This window comes from Nematolebias whitei, chromosome 2, assembly GCF_014905685.2.
Source record: "Nematolebias whitei isolate Nwh7 chromosome 2, NemWhi1, whole genome shotgun sequence".
Taxonomy (NCBI): domain Eukaryota; kingdom Metazoa; phylum Chordata; class Actinopteri; order Cyprinodontiformes; family Rivulidae; genus Nematolebias; species Nematolebias whitei.
The window spans coordinates 2,970,212-2,996,464 of NC_056499.1; the positions used below are offsets into that span (position 1 = coordinate 2,970,212).

Sequence of the window (26,253 nt, forward strand, 5' to 3'; positions counted from 1 at the left end):
ACCGTACGGTTGCCCTCACATATTCTCAGAGAATTATTGCCACACTTCCCCTTTTCCCTTTCAATAATGTGAGGTAGCATTGTATGGGGCTTGTCAGAGATGGGGGGTGGGGCAGAAGGATTTCTCTGCACTCTTTAGCTGCCTGAGCGCAGCCCTCCCAGCGCTACTAATAAATTATTAACTCCTGCTGACAAATACTGTTATGGAGCCTGCTGCAGATCTGTTGCATTCTTTAACAAGATTGTGGTAGACACGTGTTACAGGAGGATGGAGTCGCCACTGCTCCGTCTCCTTTTCTTTCCTCGTCTATCGTCTTCACTCGCTCACGCCTCAGCAGCTTGACTGATGGCTGGAGAGCAAAGTAAAAGTGCCTCAGAGACTGAATATTTTAGTGGTAAAATAATACCACTTGATTTACTGTGTAATACAAAAGCACTGCTTTGTTTCACGCTCACTGAAGACAAGGCGCTTGATTCGCTCCAGGCTCGAGCTTTTTGGGTGCATGAATAAAAAATATGTTCGATTCTACTGATAGGCCTACTCTCATCACACACACACGTGCACACACACTCCACTTACACTTACCATTACGTGCATGTCCTGAACTTTGCTCCGACTCTTGATTTTCAATTAACAGTACACAATTTTCAGCTCAGTTTCTGTTTGATGTAATTACAGGAAACAATTTAATGGCTGATTAAAATTGAGGGCAAAGTCCTACTGAAAACACAGACGACAACATTTGTAAGTGCAGAGAATGAAAGACAGACAGACAGACAGACAGACAGACAGACGGGCAGACAAACAGACAGACAGACAGGCAGGCAGGCAGGCAGACAGACAGGCAGGCAGACAGACAGGCAGACAGGCAGACAGACAGACAGACAGACAGGCAGGCAGGCAGGCAGACAGGTACAAGTCCACATGCCTGCTCTGTGCATACAAAGTGGCTGCGCCAGGTTTTTTGATCCTGCAAATATTGTTTTATTTCTCATTTTCCTTAAATGTGTCATTGCATCATTTATTTAGATTTTTTTTAATTTTTAAGTCATGTGTGAAGAAACTGGCCTATAACAGTGACAGGTAACATTTCACCTGTGTTTGTGCATGCACTGTGTAAAATCTTATTTCCTTGACCACAAATCATCAAACTTGTTAGTAAAACATCCTTTCCAAAAGTTGAACACATCTTTGCCTATGACTCCATAGCATCACAGTTTGCCTCAGCCTTGAGGACCCCCCCCCCCCCCCCCCCCCCCCCCCCCCCGCCCCCCCCCCCCCCCCGGGTCCCCCCCCCCCCCCCCCCCCCCACACACACACACACACCTTCACCAACAAGTTGGGTGTTGAACTAAAGTGCTGTCACACTGACCCCTGTGGATGGAGCCGGAGAACGGGCCGATGGTGATCACTGATGAAATCTATTAAAACTACTCTTAGTTTGCTGCAACATAAAAATACATAAATAAAAACCACCAATGAGCACATTTCCTTTATTCTCCCTTCAAACACACATAGACCGATGGTTTAAATGGACAATATCCTCCACTTTGATCAAAACAAACAAAGCAATGGATCAGTAAAAAAAAATGGACTAAGAGTTAAATATTCTCTTTATTCATAAGAAGACCATAATATCCCCCTTTTACATTTAATAACAAATGCACAATTAGATTTCCTGGCACTGTGTTTAATTTTATTTATCACAACACACAGCATGAGAAGAGCTTCTTTATTTGTGAAAAACAAAAACTAAACTAAGACAGCAGTCGGTTGCATTAACTGTATATGAGAGAAATGGGCTGTTAAAAGGCAAAGACAAAAATCTAAAAATTAGAATTTATTTTATTTTATTTTTTTGCACCTGATTAATCAAGTGTACTCTTCGCTGTAATATCCATGAAAGTATTTGAGATATTTGTGAATGCATGTCTCAGCTTTGATTCTTTAGTGCCACTTGTTCGACCCTGAGGTCCACTGTCACATCAAGTGGGAATTATTCAACAATTGGACATGTGGAAACAAAAGACACAAACTCAGTTTCATCATTGCAGTAAAGGAAAGCAGGTTCAACTGTAAGAACATCCGTGTGAATTATCTTCATCCAAGGAAACTGATGAAGACGTATGAAGGACAAAGTGAAATTAAGAAAACACAAACATTACTCGTAGTGTCAGACAATACAAGACGATTTTATAGGATTCGAGTAAATAAGCAACATGTTTTATGTTATTCTTGAAAAACCAGTTGTCATATCAGTTTTTATACTTTTTATGGGAACTCAATCCCATTCATTGGCTGACCTGCAGTCTGAATTCCTGTCTTGGGGTTTGGGCAAAGTTCCAGGCTTAGATCAATTCATCCATGTGCCTTAAACAAAAGATTAAAGACCCTGCAGACCGGAGCAGCAACAGGTGACAGTAAAAGGAAGTGTTCACTTAAACTTGTTTTATCTTCTCTCTTGTGCAAAATTGATTGAACCTCATTCTTGATTGATTTAATGCACTTTCCCCCGTCTCCTCTTCTTTTATTGCTCTGCAGCAGAGTCATGTCTTCGAAGCAAGCTACATCTCCTTTTGCCTCTGTGGTTGATGGCGACGATGCCATGGGTCAGGAGCACTTGTCTTGGGAAAAGGACGAGAGCGCAGAAGCTCACGGCACACCACAGCTGCCCCTGCACAGTTTGCTCCACGGAAAAGCCCCCGATGAAATGCAGCCGCTCAGCAGCGTCCCAGCAGAGAGCGACTGGGAGAGCCTGGTGTCAGCACAGCAGTGCATGGTAAGACTTGTACACTTTATAAAGGTTTGTTGTTAAATGACAGTAATTTTAGATATTTTAAAATGGATTTTGCATTTCTATGAAACGCGTTTGTGGAGGTTAAAGATGCACCTGATCACATTCATTTGTTTTTGTCGTTACAGTTAATCTTATAGTTGAATTATTGTTGACGATGAGACTGTTTGTTTCTGATACCAAACATTTGTTTTCATCTTTAAACAGTGAGCACAATTTTCTACATTTTCAGAAAATATTAGTTTCAAACAGTTTGTTCCTCTCCTAAAGGAATTTGAAGTGTCCTAGGTGTAAATAAGAAGACTTGGGATTACTGTCGCAAACTTACACTTCGGTGTTTCGGTCCTCCCTTTAAAACCCAGTCTTCTCTGGTTTCCATTGTTTGTGTCAGGCACATTTACCCTCAGTTAATTCTCCATCTTTGCCCCTTCGAGCCCTGTGATGTCTCTGTGCCGCTGAGCTTCTGGGATTTGGGGATCTTCAGAAAGGAAACTGTGCCAAGCATCGTGAGCTATTTCAGGGTCAAACCGAGGATCTCGTGCTCTTCTGAGTGATGACACACAAAATGGCAACGTTTTAGATGAAAAGGAAGTGCAGCCTCATGCGTGCTTTGGATTCAAGAAATGTCAGTTTTGTTGCATGAATCTTGATTTTTGTTTTGCGAGAGCTACATCTACAGCAAACCCCGAGCACGGAGCTGCTTTGATGTAAGCAGAGCGAGGACGAGCGCAGGCTCTGGTGGGCTGCAGACGGAGGAGACAGGTCTATGACAGACCTGGTTACAAAAAGAAAAAGAAACACGGGGTCTCTGAAGGAACTGTGTTTGGCTACTGAGCCCCTCAACGTTACAGCACATCCAACAGACTGTGTTTAAATAACGCTGGGTCAGAAAGAATAATCCCTGTTACCTGTGGAATATTAAACTCCTCTCAGCAATTTAGTTGTTTTCAGTCATTTTACAAAACATGTTTTTAAATATCTATCATGATTATTTTTTATATTTGCCTAATTCAGACCTTTGAATCCAAGTAATCAGATCATGTTCATTTAGCATCTCTCGAAATTGTGTTCTCAAATTATAACAATGACAAAAAGAACAGGTGTTTAGATATTATAAAAATAACTAAAACAAAAAAACCCACATGAATGTGAAAAATCTTTGATTTTTCTGTACAACTTATACACTATGCTGTGAGCTTTTAAGAAACTGAACAAAAATATCCTGCTCAAAGCTGTTTAATATAAGTACTAACAAAAGCCTTTTAAAATATGGTCAAGAAATTTAACATTTCTTTTAAAAGAGACGAGACAAAATTTAATTGTAAAGGAAAAGTAAGAGGAAGTGGGTTAAAGAACACAAAATGAACGATAACAAGTGAGGCTGGAATGACAGGGTGGAAGGCATGGGGGGGGGGGTCTGATTACCTGACTCTCTTGCTGTGCCATGCGTCTGTGTGGGCCCTGAACCCGTGCCAGATGATTAACCCAGAACTTCTCCACTCCCCTCGAGTGCTCTTCATTGTCTCTGCTTTGCTGCGTAACCGTCCGACACAGGGCCAGGAGGTGCCGCTCGGCCGTGCCATCCAACCGCTCGGCCGTGCCATCCAACCGCTCGGCCGTGCCATCCAGCCGCTCGGCCGTGCCATCCAACCACTCGGTACCAAACCCCCCAGCGAGCCGCTGTGAGTCTGGAGCTCAATGTGCCACACAGGGATGAGATGCTGGCACTATGATCAGTCTCGTTTACCGATCTCCCCAAGTTTTTATTTTAGGATTATATGATTTGTTAAACAAGAGTAGAATTTTTTTTCAACATAAATAATTTTTAGTTTATTCTTTTTAATTGGTAAGCCAAAGTTTATATCAGATGTAGCTGTTCCCCTCTTGAAGGCTCCAACTTCTGGCTTCTCAGCTCCCTTCTGTTTTTTCAGCCTCCATAATTAACAGCACCTTCTGTCAGGCCTCAGCCGTGGTCTGTGCGCTGCACTCCCATGTGCGGAGTATTCTCCTCCCCCATTCTTCTCCCCCCTTTTCTTCATGCCTCTGTTTGTGCACAGGGAGCACTCAGCCAGTCAGCCAGAGACAGGACCCTTAGTTAAATACTAAACCATGCACAGGTGGGACAAAAAAACAACAAACAGCCGAGACAAGACGCAGATTTACGAATGCACGAGGCACTCAGCTGAGAATAGGTCTCTACTAGAAAATGAACAAATTACACAGTAGTCACCCCGACACAAATGCACTCTCAACAGCAATTTAAGAGATTATAGTTGGGAGGTTTTTCTGTATAGTCTGTGCAGATGAATAGTAAAAGCTGAGCACATTATGGATATGTCAAATGCACCTCATCATTTCATCTCAATTTTTCACTTGTCATGTCTCATTTACCAGCACAGCTAGCACTGTTGAAAACACAGAAGTTGTTGTATAAAAGCCGGAGAGGAGGCATTTAATATGATTAAATCGGCCCTGAGCTGAAAGATCCCTAGCAATCACTGCATTTGAATGAAAAACTGTCAAAACGCTCAAAGAGCTCAGACAGCACAAAAACACACTAATCATTAAAAACATCCCGTGTTGCTGCCAGTGCTAACTTTTATTAATTTTTTGTCCTGCAGGAGTCTGACAGCAATAAAGTATGCTCCCTGTACTCCTTCCGGAACAATTCAACTTCTCCACACAAGCCTGAGGAGGGGGCTCGGGAGAGGAGCGACCTGCTGAGCGGATCAGTGTTTGGAACTCCCGAACGTCGCAAAGGAAGCCTGGCAGATGTGGTGGACTCGCTGAAGCAGAAGAAGCTCGAGGAGATGACAAAGACAGAGCAAGATGGTATGACCCCGTCTGTGTGTGTGGAGTAAAAGTGTAGGAATGCCTTCTCCCTCCTCCTCCTTGATGTTCCCTTTTATTTTAATACGTTTCTTGCCTCCTGACTGTCTGCCTCTTTCCTCTCTGTCTCAAACACTCATGCCCACTCATACAAGCTGGGATTACTGATGTCCCAGTCGTTCCAGTCTGTTCTGCATTTCTTCCATTGTCACAAAGGCTGGCTGTGTGGTGCTGCATCTCTGCAGAAGTGCCAAGACAAACTCTGACTAGAAAACTCATAGTGCTGACCTGATGCCAGGAACATTACCTCCATTTTATTTAGCCACACAGGCTGATTTCCACTCCAAGCAGTTACACATCAAAGTTAAGGTCCTCCAGACAACCCAAGCCCTTCTCAAAGATCTAAACCAATTAATGCACCTAATTAGTTCATCTCTCCTCAAGACATCAGAGACACTGAGAAGAAGAAATTCTTTCTCTTTGATAAGACTGTTTCCATCATATCTGCAACATTTCACCCTGTCTGGCTCTCCCTCCTACAGCCTGCAGTCTATCAAGAGTATGGCGGAAAAACAAATATTTGAAAGAGCTGCTGAAACACATCCCCCCTTCTTAATTAGGGCTGTAGTAATATAACTACATCCAATCAAATGTTAAACCCCCCTGGGAACACATGTGTCTCATTTAGTGTCTGGGGAGCTCTTAGCTTAAGCACTTCATCAGACGAATAAATTAGACCTCTGCCTAAAAATAATTTGCCACTTCTTTTTTTAAGTGTGCATGTGGCGATCTTTGTAACAGAGACTCACTGAACCTTTCACCCAATAATCATTTAGCACATCCTCATCTGACTGATGGTTTGTGTTGTTATTTGGATATTATCAGTCGGAGCGATCAGTCCATGTTCTGCTGAACCACAGCAAATAGGACTTTATGTCAAACGTTTGAAAGAAAATTTAATTAATGTGCCATTAAGGTTATGAAACTTATACAAAAATAAAATCAGAAATTAAGAATGCCAGAGTTAGATGCATTGAACTGCTTGATAAACTTTCAAATGTTTCATAAAGGTGCTTGGGGTTTTCCCCATGCTGCACTAGACAAAAACTATGATGAGTTCTTGCATTTGGGCCTGAATCTAGAATCAATCCTGATGTGAATCATCTCGCAGGAAAAACGTCTGGTTTACTGTGGTTCTGCTTGTACAAACTGGTTCTGCTACAACTTTTCTGTCTCACCATAAAGTATTTCACGAGTCTTGTTTCTTGCAGAGATGATTTTTGTGGCAAGATAGTCAATGCTCTTGGTAGCAACTGTGGACATGATGTTAATGAGCCCCAGCTGGTGAAGGCTGGTTGTTGCCATAAATTAAATGGTCAAGTGCAGCTTGTAATCCAGAGCCGTATGTTAGTGCATGGAAGAGAGGGGGCTTTGGAGTGCCATACAGCTGTTTTAATCTCCTGTTAATAATAGTGACTTGGTCTGCCTCATGCACTGTGTATCATCACCACCAAAACACTCTCCCTTGTTAGAGGAAATGAGCTTGCGAGCAGGGAGCACAGCAGAAGACAAGAGTCGTACAAAGTTTAGCATGCTGTCCCCATGCTGTAAGAACTGAGAGTTACTGTGTTGTTGAGAGCTCTTGAGAAAGCCTCAGTGGTGATGATCAGTGATTACTGTAAGACGGCGTGAGGAGGACTTGTCCAAACTGCCTACAGAGAACTTAACAGCAACCTTTGAGAAATTATAATCTCATGTCTTTGTTTATGGAGAGGCATGTTGTTAGAAAAGAAAATGGCTGGATTAACCCATTGAAGATCATTCACAGATTTTGAAGAAGCTGTTGTCTAAATGATGATTTTAAATGCCACAAGGAACCAAAAGCTAAATATGAAGCTTATACATGCACAACTACTGTTGTCTCTAATTCTGCTGCGTGGAGCTTGCTGGGTCAGGACACAGAGGACACACTTCACCATCTGCTGCCATTCTTCTCTGACTTTCACAGTCAAGTCAAGATAATTACGTTTCTTTAAGAGAGGCAAAATGAGTTGAATTGGAAAGTAAAATGAACTGTGGTTCTTGTTATCCATAGAATTTTGCTCATATGGCTTGAGAATTAGTTAGGCTGAATGGTTGTCTGTCTCATCGGTCTATGTAGCCCTGTGGTGGACTTGCAATCTGTCCAGGATGTCCCCTGGCTCTTGCACAATGACTGCTGCAGATAGGCACCAGATCCAATGCATCCCCAGCACAGAAATGTGTGTAAAGAAAGTAGATGGTCTTTGAAGGCCTCAGTTTGCTTCTTTGCATCCGTCTGCACATCGTGTTGGGACCTGGCTGATATATATACACTTGTGTGCTTGCTATTTTTTTGGACATTTGCAGATTTGTTGTGGGGGTGGGGGGCTCTTCCAGTCAGGTGCAGATGACAATAATTAAACCATACAGACTTCACAGTGTTGAACAGGTAACTGACCAAACTAGAAAGCAAGACAATAAACTGGACTGGACAGCTAACACCAACACCCTCTACAAGAAAAGCAGAGTCACCTTTTTCTTCTGAGGAGCCTCAGGTCCTTTAACGTCTGCAGGACCATGCTGCAGATGTTTTACCACTCTGTGGTCTCCAGCATCTTCTTCTACGCTGTGGTGTGCTGGGGCAGCAGGTGAAGAAAGCTGATGCCAACAGACTCTATAAGCTCATCAGGAGAGCTGGTTCAGTTCTGGGAGTGGACCTGCAGTCTCTGACAGAGGTGTCTGAGCAGAGGATGCTGAAGAACCTGCTCCAGATCCTGAACAACACGTCTCACCCCCTGCATGACACCCTGGATACGTCTCACCCCCTGCATGACACCCTGGACACATTTCACCCCCTGCATGACACCCTGGACACATCTCACCCCCTGCATGACACCCTGGACACGTCTCACCCCCTGCATGACACCCTGGACTCTTACCACAGCACCTTCAGTCGCAGACTGAGACCACCAAGGTGCTCCACAGAACACCACAGGAAGTCCTTCAAACTTTTCAACTCCTCCCACTTTTTACACAATAAAACTAATCCTGCACCACAATAAAGACTTTAATGTTTCTGTCTGGACCTGTTTAGAACTTAATTGTTGGTATTTTTTATATTCTTTGTTATTTTTTTTTATTCCTTGTACATGTTACTTTGTACTGAAACTCTGCACAAGAATTTCCAGTGGGATGAATAAAGTCCTATCTTATCTTATCTTATCTTATCTTATCTTATCTTATCTTATCTTATCTTATCTTATCTTATCTTATCTTATGTCATGAACCTGGTATCTTGCAGGACTGAGAAGTAGAGAATGGTTTAAAAAATTAAAAGTACTACTCATACAGCTTCAATTTGTCCACATTGCCTCGTTAACCGCGATGCTTTACAACAATGGATACATTGCTCATTATTATAGGTGTAATTCTTCCATTCCTTCATCTCTCTATATTTCTACCCTTTCACCCTCTCTTTCCTTCTATCTTTACTCTCCATCTCTGATCCTTAAAGTGCTTTAAGTGCATGTGACTGTGCTAATGAATGAAAATGTCCTCCCAGCAGTGAGCGCTGCATTTAGCTGAATAGTCACCTTTGCTGTAAAAGCTCTATTAGGTCGAGTTGCCAGCGGGGCTAACGATTGTGCCCCATGTTTATTTACTAGGTATTGTAAATGCATTATTTATGGATAAGTCTCCAGACAGCACTTGTCAAGAGTTAAAAATGTCAGTATTAAGTATTAGGGTAAAAAAGAAAAATTGCTACCATTTTAAAAACCCAAGGTGACCTAGCTTTGATTCACGTGCAATTAGAACAGTTTTATATAATGTACTAAAATATGAATCAATACTGTGTAAGTCAACACAGAAATACTCGAGTGTTGAGTTTTTATGATCGTCCCAAAGACAAGGACGGGGAATTGGACTCCACCCTTCTGTTGTAGCTTTAAGGAAATTTCTCGGGCTTGGTACTGACTTGTTGGGTCGTTGCCAACCCACCCAAGACTGCAGTTTTGTATCTTTTGTCATCTATGCATTATTGAATGACATGCTGAAATAGTTGTAATCTCATTCATTTTCACTGGTTTGATGAGTCAAATTATTTTTTAAATATGATAAGAGATCTAAGGAAAATAAAAACAACAACAACGGATTTTTAACACATGACAGTTTGGGGATTTTTCTTATGTCTTTAGTAACAAAATGTAAATTTATAAAATCTTCTCATGTGTTCTTGCCCTTTTTATGTTGACTCCTGTACGTGCTGTCAAGAAGTGCAGCAATCTGGCCAAGTTTCAAAGAGATTGTTGAGAAAACAACACAGTGAACTGTTGCGGCCTGAGGACATTTGACAAAGGAGACTTTTCCCACATAACTCATAGGTATTATTACCTACCAATATCAAAAACCTAACTTTGGAGCCGGCTTCTATTCTCAGAAAACTGACAAGCACAGATGCAGAACTGTAAAATGTGACAAAAGTTAAGAGGATAAAGAAGAGGATCTAAGTTTTTGGATGCAGGCTAGTTGAAGTGGATACAGTAAGTTTTCTACCATAATAATCAACACCTGGAGCTCTTTGACAGAGTCACAGATAATTCACTCAGCAAAAATATAAATATATATATATTACTGTAATGTCACTTTCATTGGTGATATGTGACTTATCTGTGCTGCTGACTGTCTCATGCTTCTGTATTCACACCCATCTACTCACTACAGACTCATGTTCGGGCTGCTGTTTAATACACTGTATTATTTTACATTATTAGTGTTTAACTTACAGTATAGCTTAGATCCTTATATACCGTTTCTTTTTACACTTTATATTTTTGTTATATTTGGATGTAACTGTGACCCTGTGTACATCATTTCGTTCCACCTCATGAACCACATGTGATGCGAATGACAATAAAGAAACTTGAACAAAAGGGATCCATACCACCAAGCAAACTGAAGCCACTTGCTTTAAAAAAAAATCTCAGGTAGAAGGATATTTAATGGATACAGGGAGAGTTCCCCCATTAAAGTGTCGGTAACCTAACCGTGACAAAGAGCAGCACAGCAGCAGGGTGTGCCTCTGGACTAATTGTGTTTGGGCACAGGGTTTATGTTGGAATTGTGTTTGATTCTGAGTTATCACTTAGACCTGTCTTCCTATCTTTATTTGTATTTGTAATCCCCCCGGCGAGGCCGTGTATTATCACTATATAATGACTGTGCAGTTGGTTGAGTGTGGGGTGCGATCTGCATTGTGTGAGTAGCCCCAGGTCATTATCCGCTATTACAACATGCCATGTAATGAGATTCTGGGTTGGGTGAAAGCTGTGGTGGAGAATAGGATCAGCTCTAAGCTCATGGTCTGATTAGCACTGATGAACTCTTGACTCTGTTGTAACACCATTCCCTCTTAGTGTCACAGCTCCTGCTGGTTCCACACACAGGCTCCCTGGAAATTGGCTGCAGGTGCTGTTAGTGTCAAGAGAATTATTTATGCACATTTATTCAGGTTAAATGCAGCATTAAAATGTTTTATATTTTATTTTTTCATTTGCATTTGACTTCTGTTCTGCGTTCTTTTATAAAAAAATTACATTTCCTCACATCTAAACATATTGACGCACTTTCTGCACCCCCGTTTGGTTCCCGCCCTTTCCCCCTCTTGCCTCTTCACCAGCTGCCATGTCATCTGGTTCTGCTTTATCCCACCTAATTAATAGGAATCTTTGTTATAATGATCTGAGCATGAGCCTCTGACTCGATGCATATGCAATGAGGACTGGAAATCGAGTTACCTTGGCTGCTGATTTTGAGGGATTCTTCACACATTTCTCTGCGCTGCCTCCGACCTTCTTTGCCGTATTAGCTTCAGACCGTTTATTTGTTAGGACATAAACACAAGCCGAACATCTGTCAATCTTCTCACTATGTCCCAACAACCTTTGATAATCTGTTGTTTCTATCAAGTCTGAGCAAATTCCTTAATCTGATAGCGTTTGATCAAGCGGCCAATATATCTGTATGTACAGTGTGTGTGTGTTCATGCTTGTATGTACAGTATGTTTCAGTGGGGTGTGTGTGTGTGATCGGCCTTGGCCTGTGGTGTTGGGAAGCAGCTCACTGGAGCAGTGCTCTGGTCTGTCACTTTTGTTTGAATAGGTAATGCAGATCTGTTCAGGCTGAAGAGACATGAACTGGAATCGCTTGTTAGGTCGCATGATCAAAAGTGGCTCTCTGCTCTTTGCCAATCAACCCTCTTTCCTCCCCGCGAAGCCGACGTTGAATAGATTTTTCGGCTGTATGCCGTGGGCAGCTCGCCAGCCTGACATGTGAACTTCCAGAGAACTGACACGCAGCCCCTCACTCCCTCGTTTTAGTTTCTTACTTTCAATTTATCTTCCTCTTTTCTCTGGATATTGCTTTTAGTCTAGTCATTTTTTACTTTATCGTTTACAGTCATTTTTTTTTTACTCGTCCAATCCAGATTGATATTTTTCCTCATCCTATAAAATGCGTCTCCCACCCATTCTTTCTCTCTAGTGACAAAGTTGCTCATCTGCCAGGCCGAGATCAGAGCCCACTGCTAAATGGAGTGGCTGCGACGAGGGGAGCAGTCAGCCCAGAGAGCCCAGTGCGTTGCTGAATTATGCATTCAGTATCTGCTCCAAAACAGAGCCTTCGTATTACCCAAGTCTGTCCTCGTGGGGTTGACGGAGGCCAACACAGGTTTTAATTTACACAAGCTAAGATGTAGATTGTGTTGCCCATTTCAAAACGGGAACCCTTTCTGCTGCCTTGGTCATTCAGATGACAAAACAAGCAGCTGCTTCTTCAATGTGCAATTCTTTGCATTCAAGATCACCTTCCCCACTTCTCATATTCCGATTAGTCAACAGTAGCAACTGCTGTGAAGCATTCCAGGGGCCATCTTCCCATGTTTCAGCTGTTGTGTGTCCCCCTGCACCCACGTAGCACAAAACTCACATTGTCATCTCGGCTTACGAGCTGCACAGGAACCCCTTGATAGGAGGAAACGGGTGTCTGTAAGAGACAAATTACAGCCAAGGCTACACAGAGGCTTACTTGTCTTTGCATACTCCTTATATACTCTTGTATACCCACGTTGCCTCGTTAACTGAATTTTTAATGACTAGCATAGAAATGCAAAAAGTAGCATCATTTTAGAATGTTTTAAAACATTTTGTAGTTATGAAAATAAATGTTTGCTACAGTTTATGTGAACATTTTTAAATCAACGGTGATTTATGATGACCAGGCTGTTCTGTGTTTGCACAATTTTTGGTGGAACCCAGAGACTGTGCAGTGCTGACATGTAAGAATGCAGAAGCCATTAATGCTACTATATTTGTCATTAGGCCATACAGGCTAGAAGAAGGAGATAACAGCCTTGTTTTGCAGTTATAAGAAACTCGAGAAGCGTTATGTGCAGACAAAATGCACAAAGTCAGGGCAGTGAAGGAGGAGCGTGCTGAGGTCGTCAGAAATAGGAAGAACAGGGGCTATTCCACAGCAATATATGGAGCAGAGTAGGTGTGCACATGTGTACTGCTGTGTGTGTGTGTGTGTGTGTGTGTGTGTGTGAGAGAGAGAGAGATCCTGGTTACACTGTGGACCTGGTGTGCCAACTAAGTATCCCTGTCCAAGCTGCAGCATTCAGCTCCCAAGCATTCTCCACACATATCTGGACAAAAGAAATGGTGTCATCTGACTGAGGATCAAAATAGTGTGAGCGTAACTCAAACCTTGCGCACACACAGCGTCTGTGGCACAACTAATGATTTCAGAGCACATTTCAGGCTTACTCTGGAAGCCATCCAGCAAAAAGATCCGCCTTGACGCAACCGAACACGACAACTTGTGCAGAAGCAACTTATCAACATGCTTGCATTGTTTTTTTGGTTTTTTTTACTGTCTCCAGGGAGCCAGCGTGCACGTCTTGCCTGGTACCTCTTGAACAAAGAGTGTGTTTAATCAGCAGTGATACAACTTGTTCTGCCTTTCTCTCTTTCTCCTTGTTCAATAAGGCTACATGTGCAAAGAGGTGTGATGAAAGTGTCAAAAGAAATTAATCGAGCTCTGTTTTATTGCATTGCAAAGCGTGAGTGCCAATGATAATAATCATTTGATGAATATCATCACTCTTAAGCAGAGCCTCCGGTGTAATCTGGAAGATTGCTCTGGACGACCATTTAATACGTGAGATGATGCAACATTGCCAGTTGCTTCTCATAGAGGTCAGTCAATGGGTTTATCCTGATATATAAAAAAAGAATTATGATTTGTTAGACCTTTAGTTTGTATTAAAGCAGACTATTTGATCAAGACAGTATTTATTTTACCTCTGCTTTATTATTTACTTCTTTGCTCTTCTTCCCCCCATTTATTTGATATTGTTTCGGTGTTGGTGTTATTTTACTCAGCAAAGCTGCACGCCTGTTGTTAGCTTCGCCATCGGGAGCTGCCAATAAGTCCAGTCTCTCACGAGAAGCACATTTTTCCATCTTTGCCCAGCAGGTTGCAGTCCGTACAGCTCTGTAGCCCGCAGACGGGAACAGACTGAGTGAAAAGAAAAATACAGCCTTGATTGTTGCTGAGCTTGAACAACAGCACATTGAGACGCTCAGCTGAGGGCAAATGAATGGGCACTTGCTGAAAGTTGGAATACTTAACCTTTAAAAATGCTATGGCAACTCAATTTTCTTCTTTCTTTTCTTTTTTAAGGCAAGGCAGGAAAAACAGCTCATGTTCATTATAAACTTTCTGGTTGATACTAAAATTATCTAAAAACGTGGCCTAGGTTTTATGGTCCAGTAAGTTTTAGATGTTCTTCCTGAACTCTGACATTTTAGTAAACAACTTTGTGGGAGCAACTAACAAAAATCCTGTTCGTCCTCTGTTTAATGAGAATATACCGTTGGAGGATGGTTAAAGTTCCCAACACATTTACAACCAAACATGCATGTTAAAAAGCTCAGTTATGACATTTGTTCATCTTTTTATGGATGATTTTTGCACTGCTGCGTCCAGCTTTTCTGAAATCAAGTTTCAGACACGAGGCTTCACGGCAAATCTTAAAACCCTCGTGCCGATCCTGTAAGTCTCATTTTGTCCTTGTGAGGCGCCCATCAATTTATTAAATCACACTGAACTGCGATCATCACTGTGCTTCACGTTTCCTTCACACGTCTATTAATTTAACACAGATGAATAAACGTGAATGTTTTCCAGCATTGATTAGTAGGCAAGTTTATGTTTGACAGTTAAATTACAGGGTACCCCCCCGCCCAAAATTCTCCCCAATGCAAGATACCTATTAATTAAACTTTTGTGTGAAATTATCATTTATTGCAGCGTGTGGGCCGTGATGATTGCCAACATCAAATGAATATTATAAATTGAAACTGAGTCACCGTATTTCTACCTAACGTTCATCCTTCCTTTTTCTGATCCTCTCATCAGCATCGACTTAAAATTCAGGTGTGATGCTTACGTTTCCTTTTTATTCATAAATCACATTTCAGACTTTTAGGGGGAATGCATTAGTTTTCCATCCATCCATCCATCCATCCGTCCATCCGTCCATCCGTCCATCCATCCATCCATCCATCCTTCCATCCTTCCTCTTAACTCACTTCTTCCTTTTTGGGTTGTGGGGATCACTGGTGCCTATTTCCAGCAGTCACTGTGTTAGAGGTGGGGGACACCTGGACAGGTCTCCAGTCCATCACAGGGACACCTAGGGACAATTTAGAGTCACCAATCAGCCTAACATGCATGTTTTTGGTCTGTGGGAGGAAACCGGAGTACCCAGAAAAAACCCACGCAGCACGGAGAGAACATGCAAACTCCGCCCAGAAAGGTCCTGGGTCAGGATTTGAACCAGCGGCCTTCTAACTGAGAGGCAACAGCTCTACTAACCGCACCACAGTGCTGTCTTTTTTAATGAGCTTTCGAAGAATATTTTTTTCACATCATATTTGATTTTTGTTTTTCGTAATTTAATCAAAAAGTAAACGTTCGAAGAAACTTCGTGTGGAATGTCCCAATCAGAAAAACTTCTGTGCTGCCAGAATAGACACCATAAAAGCAAAGCTGTTGACAGAACCCAAAGTTCATGTTGTTATTCAAGCGTTTAATGGTCCTAGTTCTTAAAAATGACCTTGTGTGGTAGAAAAGCCGAGCAGCACAGCAGCTCCTTCCAGCTGCACACATGGCATCCATCGGGGGCACAATCATGCACAGTCCCAACACCTCAGGCTCGGACATATGTTGAGTTTTATTTCATTCTTCTGACATTAATCCTATTCACCAGCTGTTCTGCCAGCTGCCACTCTCCAGCTTAAGGGGAGATTGCAGTTTTGGGGGCTCTGAGTACTGGTTTATCTCGGCTCTTCATCTCCTCTCTCTACGTTTTGATTGAGTGTTTCTTTTTTCATCCCTATCTCCAACTTCCAGGTTCCTTGAGTCGTGCACTTCCCTGCAATCTTTTTCTCCTCTAACTTTTTCACACATTTTCTTTTCCTGTGTAATTTGAACACAAATCTTAAACTGCAATTTGACGACAAGCCTTTGCGAAGGCTCTTCCAAGATATGCTGAAAGCATTTAGAGAATATTCATTATGACAAATATAAAAGCGTTTATTTCAAAAGTGGAAGTTCACAGCTCTTGTCGACATGTAGTAACATCATCCGCCCTTTAACGTCCTTTTTCTTTCTCAGAAGAAAGCGTTTGCAAGGAATCACAGCGCTGAAAGCTGCACAGCCCACAGTCATCTAACAGCATTTCAGTGGGATTAGCCTGGACATGGCCTCAGCCTGTACAGTTATGATTATTGACATATCGGGTCTGACATATTTCACATTTATGTGCATTGTCTGGAAGCGTACTCAAGTGTTCTCAATGTCATTTCTGCTGAAGTACAGCCAGGCGGCCAGCAAGCAAGGGCCGCAATGAATTGATCATTGCTCACTGCTCACTTTAATAATTCAAGCCTGATTGCCACAGAGTGCCGCAGTAAAATGGATTGGGAGAGGTCACATGCTGCTCGGCTCAGGAGGTGAAGCCTCTCGGGGATGCTTAATTCATATATGCTTGATAGACATGTGTCCTATTTAGAAAGGTTAGGGTTCTGTGCATGTGGATGGTTCTGCAGAATGGACAGGTCAGCTCTGTGGGATCAACGTGCTGGTCAGTGAAGATGGAGTCGGGGGGCGGGGAGGTGTTGGTCACTTGTTTATGTTCCTCAAACAAAAAGTCTCAAAAGTTTACCGTTTTTATTCACCTAAAATTGCAGTTTATAAAAGGTGTTTGACCTCTGCTTGTGCTCGTCAAACCTTTTTTCCGTCCACTGGACGTTTTACTCCTGAACTCATTTGCAGTTAAATAGAAAAATCAGAACAGGAAATTCAATTCCTTGGAATTTAATTTAATTCCTTGGAAGCAAACGCGTCTGAACATGAAGAAACAGAGAACCAAATATTAAGTGGTGGGTAGTATTTAAAGCGTAAACTACTTTGTGTTTAACTTTTAATCCTCATAAAAGCTTTTCTAAAGCCTGTTCATGAAAAGACCTCTGGCTTCATCCGATCAACTAACTGGTTTTGGCAGAGATTTAGGAAATCAGGGTGGAGTTAGAAGTGAGCAACATAAGAAAGGAGGCACTGGAACAGATGAGATGATCAACACTTCTTACTGATGTTAGCCACAATATATTTATTTATAGCAGCTGTTTCCAGGACCAAACAGAGTCGTCTAAAAGGTTCCTAAAAGAAATGTTCACCAGGTGGAATAATGATTAGGTGTCAGGTAAAGAAAGCCCAGCACGAGGTGCAGGTGTTTGCCAGTTTATTGACATTAAAGCAAAGAGCTGGACTTTTTTATTTGCACATGCCAACACCAGCAATTACATATTAAAAAGCAGAAATTATTTAACGGTCTCAAAAAGTCTGGCAGAAACGGTAGAGGTTTTTACAACTGTTGACACCCAGGAAAGATAATTGCCTGAAAATGAGCGGCAGCGATGTGTTGTGCTCTGAACGTTTTTTTTTTTTTACCCCCAAATGCTCCCTCTTAAGAGTTTGCATTGTGCAGCATCACCCGGGTGTGTAACCTATTGCGTTCCGATTGCTCCCATGCAATTAGTGCCCTTTTTGTCCTCACTTCAATAACAGCATGATTATGGAGACTTCAGGAGTATTTGCAGCATCCAGCAGCTGTTGTCTCAGGGACTACCGGCTGAATGACAAAAACATGTTTTCTTTCTGGATTTCACTTCCCTGCCTGCCTCTTGTAATTATTATGTTTTATTTGGTTTGATGACGGGGTCTTGTTTTTAGTGTGCCTGTGATTAAGATATTCAAAGGACTCCTTGGAGTGTGTCACAGTCATTTTCTTTCTTTTTTAAAGTCAAACTCCACTTTTGATTTGTTTCCTGTGCAGTTTCAGACTAGATGAGAAATCAGAAGTTAACGTATTATTGTCTCTGTGAGATTTTGATCGTTTTATTTCTCAGACAGGATAAATGCATGAAAAGAAAAAAAAACTGATCAGTAATGGGAGGACTGGAAATTTACCAGAATTTCTAAATACAAACTACGAGGTTTGTCACATTTATCTTGTTACAAACTGGAGTATAATGAATACATGTATATTAAGAAAAATGTTGAATTGATTAAATTGAATCAACTATGCAATCATCATATACTAGACTTCTTAAATTATGTTTGAATTCATGTTCTTCACTGCCAAAAACAATAACTTGTAAATGCTTCATTATAACAAGGAACAACAACAAAAAAGAAAAGAAAGTAACAAAAAACAGCAGTTTTTTTGTTACTTTCTTTTCTTTTTTTAGCCATCCTATTTGTAAAAAAAAAAAAAAAAAAAATTAGTATGACTTTTTATAACTTATTGTTGTCGATGTTGTCCATTGTTGTCATCTTTCTTTGTTGAAATCAGGTCTCTCTTGTAAATGAGTCCTCGAGGCTCAACGGGATCTACCTGTAGAAATAAAGGTTGAATGAACAAGCTAAATATTATATATATATATATATATATATATATACATAGTGCAGCATTGTGCAGTGTATTCTACAGTGTTGGCCTTTTAGTTATTATCTGCTGCTATTTGTATCTGTATTGTTATTTTTTGTTTTCCTGTCCACTGTCCTTGTTTGTTTCTGTTGTACAGCACTTCGGTTGGCCTTGCTCCTGTTTTAAGTGCTCTATAAATAAATTGGTATGGTATGGTATATATACATGTATATATATATACACACATTTTTGAGTGATTACATCATTATGTGTCAAAGTGCAAAATGTACACAAATGATTTTGACTTTTCCTTATTTGGCTTCTAACCCCCCTCGTGTTAATTCCTTCCACTGGAAATACAAATGTTTACAGCATTTCTCTCTCTCTGTACAATCTGCTGCATTATATAGAGAAATTATTTATATTGTCAGTGTCAGCTGATCATTGATTTCCTAATTACATGTTTTCCCTCGAGGCTGAGACAACTGATATACTGTACAGGGCCAGTGCTGGAGGGGAAGTCTCTTGGTTTCTTGTCCATGACTTATGGCTAAGTTGACTCTCTCAGAAAGCTCCCTTTTCTCTGCCAATGGCTTTTCAACACAACAAACACTCAAACACAAGTATCATCTTTCTCCCGGGAGAATAGTACGCACAGAGAGAGGCTCAGAATGTGGTGGCAGGGAGTTGAAACGTTTTCATTGCTGACAACCGAGGGTAATAAAACACCCACTGCTGCATGTTGTAACAAACCATTTTTGTGCTTTGAGGCGGTCATGGTCTTCTGGACCATGATGGCGTGTTGTGTTGCACCAACAAATTTAGCAAACTTTTAAGAGATTGAAAAGATTGATATGTGAAAGTTAAAATGCCAAAGCAATGCTTGAATTTTTACTGGCGTTAGTACACAAACTGTACTTCATAACTCCAGTTTGGTCTGGACAGTCATTTGAAAACTGGTGCATCATAAATTTTTAGGATGTGTTTTTTACTGCACACTACAAAGTGACAGTGATTTGTTTAGGACTGCGTTTACTTGTCAGTTTGGCATATCATGCCATAATTTGAGCCCTTCAGTTTATGCTGATTGTTTATTGCTGCAATAAAACCATTAAAAAAGTCTTTATCTTTTATTTTTTTACCACAGGCATTTATTGCTCAGTAGCACTCAGTTTAATACAAGTTTTGTCTTTTTCTTTGGAAACTACAAGTTCAAAATAAGTTGTTGGCTTAAATATTCGAGGATGAAAATAGAGGATATTTAATGTGTCAGAAAATGTCACAAAAAGAGCTATATATATATATACATACATGCATATACTCATAATGTTAAGATAACTCACCTCTGACAGCATCTTGACTCCTTGGGTTTACGCTGCACGTGTTTTTCCGGCACCACTTGCTGCCAGGTGCCGAAGGCTTTGTTTATATCACATCAACTTTGAAACATTCCATTGTTGAGATTTATAAGGATCATTTGCTTTGTTTTTAGTACAGTAAAAAAATAGAAGGGTAAGTCTAATCTCACAAATTTATCGGAGCTTTAGGTGCCTGCTCACCTACATGAACGAGATCACACGATACCTGCATAAGAACGCCGTGCACCGCAGATAACAGCTCTGACACGAGAGAAACATACAGATCTGTGCCAGTTTGGAATCAGTCATGGATATTCACTTTCTTCTGAGTGCCATTTGGAAACTCTTAAAAAAAAAGGGCATTCTTCCAATTTACATAGCAGCAGCCCCAGAGAGGAGACAATGAGACCCAGACAGGCTTAGTAGCCCAGAAGCCATTCCTCTCTCACTGGGAACATGTCTTGGACAGACACTCCAGTAGTTTTGTCTTGTATGTTGATATCAGTGCTAGCTGCAGAGTGAAGGGGGTCTGTGCCAGGCAAGGGTCCATAGGGACCGTTGGAATAGCTGGGGCTGGAGGAAGTTGGTCTGGGTCCAGTGGGGCGATCTGGGCTTGGTGACAAGCCAAGCTGTCTACAGCAGGGATGCTGGGAAAATGTAAATAAGAGCCTGATAAGGCCTATTGTTTTCATTCCATTCTCATCCCAGCTGAATGACCTGCTCCCCAGCCTGAGAGCATTTTATCTCAAGGGGAGGGGGGAAATGGAAGGGGGGGGGGGTGCAAGAGATTTAATAGCCCCCATAGGAAAATAAAAATAAACTCACTGGACTCTTCTCTTGTTGAAGCTAATTCCCCAGAATATGATGTCCTACTTTGAAAGGACAGCAGCAGCAAACTTTACTCTGAAACTTTAGAAGCTGCTCGTCCTTCCAACTTTACTACAATCAGGAGTCGAGTGGAACTATTTTATCATTAATAATGTGTTGTCTTATGTCCAATAGAATGGATCAGTTCTCAAGAATCTCTTCAGTAAACTGTCAGTTTGAGACAGAACAGTATTTCCACTGGAATCTTTACTGTCTCCAGAGAAAAGAGTTGTGCATTTGAAAAATAAAAAAAAGAAAGAAAAAGAAGTAGCATTCCTTCTATTAATCTAAATTCTTGAAGGAAAATAGGCTGTGGAAGGGCGATTTGAAAAAAGCCAGAGATGATTTTCTCAGACATGCCTGCGCACACAAAAAAGTTGCTGCCTTTTTACCAAACCCATCTTTGGTTGCCTGTTTTTGTCCGTGTTGTGAGAACAGTGAAAGGCGCTTGAGAGTTATTTTACAGATTAATCCGGGTCATTATTCACCTCTCTCAGGTGGAAGCTCAGGGAGGACAGCGGTGCATTCCAGCTGTAGCTTCTCGTGCTGGAGGACTTGACGGGTCGTGTCTGGCCCAGTGCAGGGCATGGAGCAGTGAAGGCGAGGCAGCTCTCCTGGGAGGGAGGTGGATAGGGAGGGGGAGGACTGGAGTAGAATGGAAGCTGGCACCACATTATCTCCAACTGTTGGTGCATTCCTTAATGATCAAGTGCTGGAGGAGCATCTGTTCTGAAAGAGCGCGTGCACATGGATGTGTGCGTTCCAGAGTGTGAGCGTATGTGTGCAAACAAACATCAGGTGTTTGCCTAATAAGACTTTTTTGTTTTAAAGGAGAATGATCAAGCAGTGTTGCTGCTTTGTCTGCAAAAGATTTGCTCTAGAAGAAAGTGCCTCACCCACGGGTGAGACACAGGGAAGAAGAGCCGAGCTCTGCTACTCCCTCTGCCCTTAACCTCTGTTTTAAGATCTGTGATCTTTGTGCCACGCAGGGAGTTAACGCGCACACACATATAGAAGATATTGCCTTTTTTTCTCCCTCTCTTAAGGTCAAGGGGACAAACTGTGAGCTGGGAATTGGAAAGTCAATAAAGCAGAAGTAATGTTATAATGACCCTAAGCTGAAGCTGTCCTGTCGACCCCCATCACACTGGAGGAAGTGGACAATCAAACAAAATGGTGCCTCTGCTTGATCTCCCAAAAAGCCATCTCTAAACAAGGCCACAAGAACTATTGACCCCCTCCGTTACTCCCAGTTTCTCTGAAGTCCGTGTGTTTGTCAGAGCGAACGCTGGTGTTTGCTTTGTGGAAGCGGGCAAGAGATGTAACAGACGGATAAAAGGAAACAACCCTTGTATACATCCTTGGCTGTATAAATCTCCTCTGTGTTTGATGTCAGGAATGATAATGGAAACTGGAAGAAGCCAGAATGCTGCATGTGATGGGCTCCGTCCTTAACTTTTTCTTTCTTTTTAATATTTTGTGCAGAACAGAAACATTTTGTTTTTGTCGTTAACTCAGAAACACTTTGCACCGAGACCAGAACTTTAGAAGAAATGTTCCCTCTGTATAACTATTTAAAAATAAATCTTCATGAGTGTTGTCCTTTTGCTTAAAAAGAACTCCAATTAGTGGATGATCCTGAGTGAGACTGGTCCAGACTGGAGGCAGACTGTGGAAGGAGTGGCTCCAGGTGGAATGGTTGGAGCTGTGCTTGTGCTACTGGTCCTTGATGGGAACAGGCTGAACCCTGTGCAATGCAGAGACAGTGGAGGGTCAGCCATCCCAGTATATTCTTTATCAGCTGCACCAGTGACAGCATGGCAGATTGCAGTTCCTCCTCTGATTCATTGTCTGCTGGACAAATGTTAATTGTTTTCATCATTGGCAGCTATGTGAACGTTTGGACACGCCCAGTCCGCACTCCTTTCTTTCTGCTTAATGTGTCTCTCTGCCCTTAAACTATCACCACAAAGCCTTCGTCCCCCCTCACTCCAGCCTTGGTTTCATCTCCCAGCAGTCAGGCACAGTGTATTTTAATGTTCACCATCAGACGAAAGACCTGTCTTTCATCTGATGCCCTGACTAAGTGTATGACATCACAGAGTTACTCAGAGTGATGCTACATCGTGTGAACAGCTTTAAATAAAGGTAATATTAATTGATTCCAATCTTACTCGAATACATTTTATTTTTGTTTTTAGAATCTTCGTGTATGGAGAAGTTACTTTCTAAAGACTGGAAAGAGAAGATGGAGAGGCTCAACACCAGCGAGCTGCTGGCAGAAGTCAAAGGTAAGATTATCAGGACTCCATCATCAGAACCAGCACAAAACACGTCTCTGAACCATTTAAAAACTTTCCTCACCCCTATCAAGACTTGCGTAATATTCAGCATGTTCTGTAATATCAAAAAAAAAAAAAAGTTGTACGCTGAAATAAAACATGTGGCTGCCCTTTTCTCTGATGCTTCTTATCTTTTGTTGAATGCCCGATTCCTTCGTTAAATGTTTTTTCTCCTCAGAGTCCTGAAACTTTCTGCGCTTGTCAGTTTTGCTCGTGTCCCTCTTCCTCTGCTCTGGCACATGCAGAGCTTTTACGCTGCTCTGGCAATTGTTGAACCCAAAGTGGGCTTGGTGTAAACAGAGCAGGGGTGAGCTGAGCGAGGCTGACGACACTTTGATAGGAGAGGAGGTGGTATGGAGATGCACGCAGTCATCTCCTCGGTGAACTTACGTTCCAGTGGAATGTCTCAACTCTGGTGGTAAACGCCCAGGGCAGCGCACTGAGCACACCACAGCAAAGCTAGCCAGCACTCCCCCATAGTGTCTGTTTATGACATGGTGAAGGTGGACTGAAGATGGGCAGGGCTCAGTTCTTAGCACGGACTGTTACTGAGAGCAGGCGTGTTTATAGAGTGCAGGAAAGGTCCAAACCAGCTGACTGATAGCACCAGGCTGCCACTGGCTCCTACACTCACCCTCGGTAAATCTCCATAGGATCATCTTTTGTGTGTGTGTGTTAATATTTTGGTAAATCATATATCAAGAGGTTCAAGGTTCTTTATTGTCATTCGCATCACATGTGGTACATGAGGTGGAACGAAAACTCAACGTCCCTGTTACATCCAAAAATACACTAAACAATAATATTATAAACTAATACGGTGTATTAAACAGCAGCCTGAACATGAGTCTGTAGTGAGCAGATGGGAATGAATATACAATAAAAATGATACGTATCTTCTTAAAATGTGACTCTTTTTTTGTCCTTTTCAAAGATTAATTAGCTTTTTGTGCATGTAAAAGTCTGCAGGAGTTTAAATCTGACAGAACAAACACTGCTCATGTCACGATTTATACTGTCCAGGCTCTTTTTATTTAATTTAACATCATTATCATCAAACACTTCTGCACCAAGCTGACAGATTGTTTTACAAAGTTTTAGTTTCCTTCCTGCATTCTCTCTTTTTTATCAGTAAACTGACCACTTTGGCTCTTTGGAAACTGTATTCTCAAAAAGACTTGAGCTTCTGCAGACTTATATTAGGCAAAGGGTCGTGAGAGTTACTTAAGCAATGCAAGAATTTACACCAGCATGTGCACTTTAGATCCTCAAACCTGTAAACAAGCACAGCATGGCTTCTCTGGTTAAAACCCATACAAAGTGCACAAATCTAATAATAACAACAATTAAAAGAAAACATTATTATGTTTAAATTCTTCGGTTAATTGTTTCAGGTTGGCACACAAGTAAAATTAAATTACATTTTCTCCATTTGCAGAGGGAAGCAAAACTTGCTGTTGGGTGTTCTAATACGTTTATTCATTGGCAATAATCTTAATGAACTGAAGGATAAATCATCTCTTGGTAAAATAGATTCGTTGTGTCTGCGCTTGTGTAGGCTTTGCCAGAGAAGATCAAAGTGCACAGTGTAAAATATTTACGATGATTTAGCCTTTTGAAATTTGGTGTTAAATTACCGGCAGGACGTTTGTGCTGTTGGATGAACGGGAGTCGGGAAGGTTACTTGGTGGTCTGTGAACAGGTATAAGGAGCCTGATATTAAACACTATGGCTCCTGTGTGTTCACGAGTTATGGAGACAGTCTATACGCCACAGTTACAAATATAAACGCTTCTCCTATCACAGAGGCACCCTCAGAGTTTTAATTAGCATGCCATTTCATATGACTGTAGACATTTCAAAGGGCTGCTTTGTGCTCAACCCTTACAAATGTCTCTCTCTCTGCGTTTGATGTCTGCCTGATGTAAATATGGGCAATTAAAAAGAAGCCCAGGGTTGGAGATGCACAAGGTCTGCCTAATTAAAACACAAACAAAGGTAGCAGGCAGAAAACACCTTATGATTAAGATCTAAAGTGTTGTGATGAATCAGAGGTTCTATTAATTGTTAGGTTAAAGCGAGTACAAAAGGCAAGCATGCCTGTAGGTTTCAAATGAATGAAAGATAGCAGAAAATAAAGGCTGACATGCACATAGACGACAGCACTAGTGGCCTTGTATGCTCCATGCAGATCGCTCACTGATTCCTTAGCCAATTATACCAGGCACCTTTAAGGCTTGCACTGAACATTGTTCAATGGAAACCTTGAAGGACAAGTAATTGTGTTGCAACAGAAAGTGTTGGAATCTGACTGGTGTGAAATTTTTATCTTAGAAAACAAATCTAAAAAGAAAATTGATAGGTGCGATAGAACTTGACCTTAGGGCTGACAAGACATTCTTTTGCCACATTTGTGTTCCAACATGCCTTGAAAGCTTTATCCTGTGGAAGTGAACACCGATGTACAGTAAACAAACAAAGCACAACAATCGTATCAACAGAGTCAAAGAATTGCTTTTCAAGGTCTGCCAACCCAGTCATTTAGCTCCTGCAGACGACACATCTGTAATTACAGCTCATTGTAGGGCGGGTGTTAGGCTACATAATGGTTTAGATGTAGGGAGTCAGTAACAAGCACAATGGTCGTGTAGAGGCAATGTGCTTAAGTCCAACATGTTGGATTGTGTTATTAGAGGTTAATGATTTCAAATCTCCATCTGACTTTTCTAGCATGCTTTAAAGGCTTAGTATCAGTATGAGCAGGCAAAAAGAAAAGTTTGTGAGGGAGCATTAGTGGCGGATTTCTTTTCACCCGTCAATTCCTGAGCTAACTGTTTGTTTTCATACCTGAGCTTAGCTGTCAATCTGTAGGAACGATGAAATCTCCTGAACAAAACCACAGAAGAAGAAAGGCAGGCCGACTGGAAGGGCTCCAAACCACACAAAGTAGCAGAGAATAAGAGGCAAGGTGGAGGGAGTGCAGAAAAA

The 26,253-nt window shown here is 41.5% G+C and overlaps 1 protein-coding gene across 3 annotated transcripts in view; it reads left to right on the forward strand.

Annotated features, from left to right (window-relative positions):
* sox6 (SRY-box transcription factor 6) overlaps window positions 1-26,253 on the forward strand; it is a 134,527-nt gene that overhangs the window by 44,119 nt on the left and 64,155 nt on the right. For 2 of the 3 annotated variants that reach the window (XM_037689488.1, XM_037689496.1), the window contains exons 1-3: window positions 2,463-2,779; window positions 5,416-5,626; window positions 23,125-23,214. In XM_037689488.1, the coding sequence (XP_037545416.1) occupies window positions 2,501-2,779; window positions 5,416-5,626; window positions 23,125-23,214 (580 nt within the window). In that variant the 5' untranslated portion in view covers window positions 2,463-2,500. Of the gene's footprint in view, window positions 1-2,462; window positions 2,780-5,415; window positions 5,627-23,124; window positions 23,215-26,253 lie in introns of those variants that run through there. The other variant, XM_037689504.1, reaches the window with a different exon arrangement.